At 45.9% G+C, this 7,965-nt stretch overlaps 1 protein-coding gene across 1 annotated transcript in view; it reads right to left on the bottom strand.

Moving 5' to 3' along the window:
• Window positions 1-5,644: 5,644 nt before the first annotated feature.
• Window positions 5,645-7,965, bottom strand: part of LOC134444887 (uncharacterized) — a 26,452-nt gene continuing 24,131 nt past the window's right edge. The window contains exons 8-9 of the mRNA XM_063194068.1: window positions 6,495-6,693; window positions 5,645-5,823 (exon numbers count right to left, since the gene is read on the bottom strand). Of these exons, the coding sequence (XP_063050138.1) occupies window positions 5,645-5,823; window positions 6,495-6,693 (378 nt within the window). The remainder of the gene's footprint in view (window positions 5,824-6,494; window positions 6,694-7,965) is intronic.

Below are 7,965 nucleotides of genomic sequence, written 5' to 3' on the forward strand. Positions count from 1 at the left end.
ATGATAATAATACGGAGAGTCTGTTTTGTTTTTCTCCTTTTGCTCTTTTCACTTGACATGGTGCACAGCACAACACACTCATGGAAGCATCGCCATAGCGCTGTGTTGAAAACATTCTACTCCGGAACACAAACAAACGTCGCTATGGTGCTTTGTTGAAAACATTCTACTCCGCAACACAACACAAACAGACTAACAAACATGGACTTGAAGACCATGAAGAGACATGCTCATCCATGATTACATAAAGGGTTACATGGTTCATTCATTTTGTTCCTCAATATATATATGACAACCATCCAAAAAAAAACAAACCTCTAAACATAAACAGATAACATGACAATGCACATGGAAGTGTTTGCTTGTTAAACCAGCATATTTGCAAGCACACAATATGCTCCGAGGTCGTTATATGCAGCTAGTTTGGAGACTGGTCTGGTATGTATCTGTGACATGAATCAGAAAAGTTACATTACTGTTAACGTAGCAAGATGGCAAATCAATCACAATTCAGTTGTCGATTTTATAATAATACAATACAAACATTTTCGACAGTGAGTCTTCGACAGAGAGCTTTTAAAGTGTTCAGTGGCTTAAAATGATGTATTGTCAAACAGGAGCAAGGTAACTCAAAATTAATACATTATAAACGTAATTAAAAGAGACATGAGAGATCAACATTAATAATTTATGAACTTAATAAAAATGATATCAGCTACAAAGAGATGGATGAGTCATCATGGAGAACTAGCAACAGTGCTAAAGTCTCCTGGCTACATTAGCGATGATGCTAACGTGACGTGTCCAGGCTACATTAGCGATGGTGCTAACGTGATGTAATCAGGCTACATTAGCGATGGTGCTAACGTGACGTGTCCAGGCTACATTAGCTATGGTGCTATCGTCTCCTGGCTACATTAGCGATGGTGCTAACGTCTTCTGGCTACATTAGCGATGGTGCTAACGTGACGTGTCCAGGCTACATTAGCGATGGTGCTAATGTCTCCAGGCTACATTAGCGATGGTGCTAATGTCTCCAGGCTACATTAGCGATGGTGCTAATGTCTCCAGGCTACATTAGCGATGGTGCTAACGTGATGTAATCAGGCTACATTAGCGATGGTGCTAACGTGATGTAATCAGGCTACATTAGCGATGGTGCTAACGTGATGTAATCAGGCTACATTAGCGATGGTGCTATCGTCTCCTGGCTACATTAGCGATGGTGCTAACGTGACGTGTCCAGGCTACATTAGCGATGGTGCTAACGTGACGTGTCCAGGCTACATTAGCGATGGTGCTAACGTGACGTGTCCAGGCTACATTAGCGATGGTGCTAACGTCTCCAGGCTACATTAGCGATAGTGCTAACAACTCTCCTGGCTACATTGTTTTGAATACCTGAATTCTCTCTCGCAGAGTCTATAGTCACGGATCAGGAACAGACAAACACACCTCAAGTCCGTGCAGTCTCTAGAATCATATGGACCGACAGCGACCTGAACTCTTAAAAACACAAAAAGGAACGAAACACAGAACATCGATATTTGAACCGCACGTGGCTAACTGAATTTGACATGCTGCTACTGTCATCTCTTCACAGACACACCCTTCATATCTTCATATGTTTATCTATCCATATATGTGCACAAATGTATCTTCATTTCATATATTATTATAAATGTAAATATTCAGTACACTATATTGTCACAATTACTCACTGTCTGCCTGCCCTAACTCACCCGTGATCTTAAGTGCCATCCCATTCCCAGCCCATAGGGGGTGCTGGCCTCGGTTCACTTTTGCAGATATTACAGGCACAACTCTTCTTGGTAAGCTGTCCACAAGAGTGTGTGTAGCCTAGACCAGTGGTTCCCAACCAGGGGTACGTGTACCACTAGGGGTACGTGAGCACACTGCAGGGGGTACTTGGAAAAATGCTTTTATTATAACAAATGTATGGAACAGTCACATCAGGACAGAGAAAGTGATATAGAACATGAATTAGGGGGTACTCGTGGCACAACAAAAAGGCTTAGGGGGTACACGAGACAAAAAAGGTTGGGAAACACTGGCCTATAGGGATGTTTGACCATTCTTCCAAAAGTGCAGTAATGTGTCTAGGCGGGTTAGCGAGTACTTTTGGAAATATAGTATACTATATCTAATCTGCTGAGGACGTGCTGTTGGCTACAGAAATCAAGAAAGATGGGGGGCGCCGCCTTCCCAACATGCAGAAACAGAAAAACAAGAAAAGTTAACAAAATACCAATAATAATATGTTCGGTTTTGTTTTGTTTTGTTTTGTTTATGTCCTGTATAAGTCTCTGCCTTATGAGGTCGCTATGACAACATGGGACACCGGCCTCTTCGGCGATTCAAGTGCTACTGTGTGTGTGTGAGTGTGTGTGTGTGTTTGCGTGTGCATGCTACTGTGTGTGTGTGTGTGTGTGTGTGTGTGTGTGTGTGTGTGTGTGTGTGTGTGTGTGTGTGTGTGTTTGCGTGTGCACGCTACTCTCTGTGTGTTTGTATTTGTGTGTGTATGTGTGTGTGTGTGTGTGTGTGTGTGTGTGTGAGTGTTTGTGTGTGTCTCTGTGTTTGTGTGCTACTCTTTGTTTTGACAGTAGAAACCCGTGCTGCTACAAGAAAAAATAGGGAGACGTGAACTTGAGTGTGTGAGAGTGTGTGTGTGTGTGAGAGAGAGAGTGTGTGTATATAGGGGTCTACCGTAGGCCAGAAATGGTCGAAGTGGTCACAGTTGAGGTATTTGGTCTGGGGAAGTGTGTGTGTGTGTGTGTGTGTGTGTGTGTGTGAGAGAGAGAGAGAGAGAGAGAGAGAGAGAGAGAGAGAGAGAGAGAGAGAGAGAGAGAGAGAGAGAGAGAGGATCTTGGGGGTAAAGCAGGGCTACTCTAATGTGTGCCTGGCCTCCTGCTTAGCAGTCTACCAACATGTTAGAATCCTACGGTATCTAGATCAGTGTTTCTCAACAGGGGTGCCGGGGAAACGTGGCTGACAAATACATTACGTAATATAATACATATTTGTCTAAATTAATAAATGAATGCTTAGTCAGTGGAATCTTTCATCTGCCAATTATGCACAATAAAGTACATTTAGGTCACCCCAGTAAGTTGCAACTTCAAACATAGGTTGTGGGACATCTTCAAATGTGTACTTTTCCAAACTTGTGTGATATCAGATGCAATGCCATGTTACGGTGCCTTGGGGTGCCTTGACATTTTTCATGAATTGAAAGGGTGCCTCGCCTAAAAAAAACACTGCTGTACTCACCCCACAGTAATCTGCTGTAACTAACAGTCTGGACAGTCTTGTCTTGCAGGTCGTGGTTAAGAAACACTTTTCTTCTGTCCCCCTAGCAGCCCACCTAGACAACTTGCTACTAGGCTACCATCTACCTGTAGCAGCCTACCTGGGAGACCTGTTAGCCACCTATCTAGATGACTTTCTGCTATATTTATAGACAACTTGCTACGACTACCTAGAAGACAAGCAAGTAGCCAAGCTAGCTACAGTGGATGAGCCCAACTAGCCAATCAGTTAGCAGCTACGCTTAGTACCATAACGAGCCAACCAGCTAGCCGCTACTCTTAGTAGCCTAACTAGCCAACCAGCTAGCCGCTACTCTTAGTAGCCTAACTAGCCAACCAGCTAGCCGCTACTCTTAGTAGTCCACCTAGCCAAACAGTTAGCAGCTACTCTTAGTAGCCTAACTAGCCAACCAGCTAGCCGCTACTCTTAGTAGTCCTAATAGCCAACCAGCTAGCCGCTACTCTTAGTAGCCTAACTAGACATCTAACTAGTCGCTACTCATAGCTTCATAACTTCATCGAACCGTTCACCTCGTTGGCCGTTATATGTATGAGACTTTAGGGTGACACCCCCATTATATAAACACCTCACTTTAGAAAGAAACACGAAGGATGTTTCACTAGTGTGGGGTGACAGAAACTCCCATATAAAGACTTTCCCCCCTTTAATTCATATAGTAAATCTTTAAATATATTTGTTGATTTGTAAAATTTGCCAAAACACTGCTCATGGAGAGTGATCGCCCGCGGCAACTACGTTAGTGTAAACTTGTCAAAGGAAGCCTCAAGTCTCATCTGCATCAAGTGTGTGTGTGTGTGTATGTGTGTGTGAGGAAGCAAGCGTATGCATCATATGCATCAAGTCTTTTCTGCTACGCGTGTGTGTGTGTGTGTGTGTGTGTGTGTGTGTGTGTGTGTGTGTGTGTGTGTGTGTGTGTGTGTGTGTGTGTGTGTGCACGCGTGGTTTGACCACGGGAGTAAGACACACACTATCTGGACATCATAGTAAACAGGAGGGGTAAACAAAAACAGCATAACAGACAAACGAGTAAACAAGTCAACAAACAAACAACCCTTCATCCACACTGAACACAGAATAGCCAGAACGATCATCATGGTGTGTGTGTTTACACAGAATAGAGATGACAATCTTAGTGTGTGTGTGTGTGTGTGTGTGTGTGTGTGTGTGTGTGTGTGTGTGTGTGTGTGTGTGTGTGTGTGTGTGTGTGTGTGTGTGTGTGTGTGTATGGAAGTCATTGGTGGTTCTGCACTCCATGGCGCTGGATCACCTTCACAGGAGATTGTCATAAAATCAAAGCCAAACTAAATAAACAAACCAAACCAGAGCAAACCCAAACAACCACCAAAGTAAATAAAACGGTGTTTAACAGAAAGGCGTTTCATTTCGCAAAGGGCCGCATTCCATTTCGCAAAGGGCCTTCTGGAGACCAGAGTCTATGAGGCTGGACACCTAAACCAGCTCTCTCCTCTTCTCTTCTCTTCTCTTCTCTTCTCTTCTCTTCTCTTCTCTTCTCTTCTCTTCTCTTCTCTTCTCTTCTCTTCTCCTCTCCTCTCTTCTCTTCTCTTCTCTTCTCTTCTCTTCTCCTCTCCTCTCCCCTCTCCTCTTCTCTTCTCTTCTCTTCTCTTCTCTTCTCTTCTCTTCTCTTCTCTTCTCTTCTCTTCTCTTCTCTTCTCTTCTCCTCTCTTCTCTTCTCTCCTCCTCCTCTCCTGCATATGTGCTCTCCTCCATCTCTTGTCCTCATCTCTCCTCCTCCTCCTCCTCTCTTTCATTCATCTGTGCTCCTCCTCCTCTTCTCTTCCATTCATCTCTTCTCCTCCTCTCCTCCTCCTCCTCCTCTCCTCCTCCTCCTCTTCTCCTCCTCCTCCTCCTCTCTCCTCCTCCTCTCCTCTCCTCCTCCTCCTCCTCCTCCTCCTCTCCTCCTCCTCCTCCTCTTCTCCTCCTCCTCCTCCTCTCTCCTCTCTGTACTGCTGCTCAGGTGTTCAGCAGTCTCCTGTGCCTGTGGAGGAGCTCAGCTTGGTGGGGTGGGGCTGGAGGGGTGGGGTGGGGCTGTATCTGTTTTTTCTTGTGAGCCAATAGAGCAAGAATCCTAGCCAGGGGGCGGGACTTAGCTTAACCGAGCGTGCTGATTGGTGATTAGTGGAGCGAGCAGCAGCAGCGGCCCCCGTGTGATTGGGTAAGAGAGGAGGACTTCAGGGCTTACGCTTTCCTCCTGCTCAAGTTGCTCGGGCTTGCTGATTGGTCAGTCTGGTGAGCAGCGTGCCCTGTGATTGGGTGAGAGAGGAGGAGGGCAGGGCTATGTCTCTTTATCGGGCTTGTTGATTGGCTTGCCGCCGTTCATCATGATGGGGTCACTTGTGCTCTTGGTGGGCTGAGAGGGAGGGGCGGGGTTAGGGGCGGGGTTAGGGGGAGGAGTGGCCTTGGAGGGGGGAACCTCCCCAACGTCGTGTAGCGAGGGCTCTCGATACATCGCAACTAAAGGAGACAGAGAGAATATTACATTAATATAATATTCTCAAAGTGTGGTCCGGGTACCACTAGTGGTCCGCGATAGAGCTCAGGTGGTCCGCGAGGGGATTTCTACTTTTCCAAGATAAGCTAGCAGTAGGCTACATTTGTAACATTTTCATGTTTTCAACTGAAAAAGACAGGCTTATAATGTGAATAAAAAGTAAGTGATCTGCATAAAAATGAGCAATGTCAAATTAGCACCCATCAATTGCCAATTCAGTTGACAGGTGGTCCCTGATCATTTTTGGGGGGACAAAGTGGTCCTCGGTCTGAAAAAGTTTGAGAACCACTGCATTACACACATTACAGGGGTGGCCTTGGAGGCCTTTGGCATCGAGGCGGTGGGAGTGAATATTCACTGTATGCGGTTACCTTCTATTGGTTTGGACAGGAAGTGTGCAGTTAAGGAAGTGTGCGGTTACCATAGTTACCTTCTATGGGCTTGGGTAGGAAGTGTGCGGTTACCATAGTTACCTTCTATGGGCTTGGGTAGGAAGTGTGCGGTTACCATAGTTACCTTCTATGGGCTTGGGTAGGAAGTGTGCGGTTAAGGAAGTGTGCGGTTAAGGAAGTGTGCGGTTACCATAGTTACCTTCTATGGGCTTGGGTAGGAAGTGTGCGGTTACCATAGTTACCTTCTATGGGCTTGGGCAGGAAGTGTGCGGCGGGCTTGGTCTTCTTGACGCGGTTGCCCTTCATAGTCTGTCCGTCCTTGTTGAGCCCGAGGAACCAGGCCCTGCCGCTCTCCTGCTGCCGGTACAGCAGCGACGAGTAGATCACGTAGTAGTTCTCAAACACACTCTCCTTAAACTTACACTCCGCCGTAAACAGCTCCTGGATATGGGGGGAGGGGAGGGAGGAGACACACACACACACACATACACACACATTAGTACAGCAATGACGATTTAGATCAGTGTTTCTCAATCGGGGTGCCATGGCACGCTAGGGTGCAGCACACACCCCTCAGGGGTGCCACGGAAACGTGGCTGATGGTATGTGAAACTGACCTAAGTAAATAAATAATGTTAGAAAATACATATTTGTCTAAATTAATAAATCAATGCTTAGTCAGTGGAATCTTTCACAATAAAGTATATTTAGGTCGCCCCAGTACGGCCTACACATAGCCTGTCTGAGATAAAGATGCAACTTCGGTTGTGTGGCGTCTCCAAATCTGATACTTTTCTAAGCTTGTGTGGTATCAGATGCGATGCCATGTTACAGCTTGTTGGTTTGGGGTGCCTTGACATTTTTCATTGAAAGGGTTCCTCGCCTATAATAAAAGGTTGAGAAGCAATGATTTAGATGACTTAGTGGGGTTAGCCCAATTCCTATCCTTCTATATGAGATACCAGTCTTTATGACTAATGCCTTTATGTCAACTGATTAGCTCTCTCTGAAGAAGATGCTAGCCTTTATGTCAACTGAGAAGCTCTCTCTGTAGAAGATGCTAGCCTTTATGTCAACTGAGAAGCAGTCCATGTAGAAGAGGCTAGCCTTTATGTCAACTGAGAAGCTCTCCCTGTAGAAGATGCTAGTCTTTATGACTAATGCCTTTATGTCAACTGAGTAGCTCTCTCTGTAGGAGATGCTAGCCTTTATGTCAACTGAGAAGCTCTCTCTGTAGAAGATGCTAGCCTTTATGTCAACTGAGAAGCAGTCCATGTAGAAGAGGCTAGCCTTTATGTCAACTGAGAAGCTCTCTCTGTAGAAGATGCCAGCCTTTATGACTAATGTCTTTATGTCAACTGAGTAGCACTCTCTGTAGATCAGGGGTTCCCAAACTTTTCCCCCTGTGCACCCCCTTGTACATTTCAATGTGGTTTGCGCACCCCCTGAGCGAATATTTTGGTGTGCTGACGGCGCAAGTATGGATTCACTGCTCATTCACTGCATATTAAGCACAGTGTTTTTTGGGGAATCCTCTTTTCCAATAGTCTTGGAATTAAACTACACTTCAGATGGAGCCTTCCAGCATATAATGCACCATACTATTAAAAGCTACTATTAAACTACTATTAACCCTATCCAGACCGGGGGGGGGGGGGGGGGGGGGGGGGGGGGGGGGGGGGGGGGCACGGGGGGGGGGGGGGGGGGGGGGGG

Source organism: Engraulis encrasicolus, unplaced genomic scaffold (genome assembly GCF_034702125.1).
Source record: "Engraulis encrasicolus isolate BLACKSEA-1 unplaced genomic scaffold, IST_EnEncr_1.0 scaffold_81_np1212, whole genome shotgun sequence".
In the NCBI taxonomy this organism is placed as follows: Eukaryota; Metazoa; Chordata; class Actinopteri; order Clupeiformes; family Engraulidae; genus Engraulis; species Engraulis encrasicolus.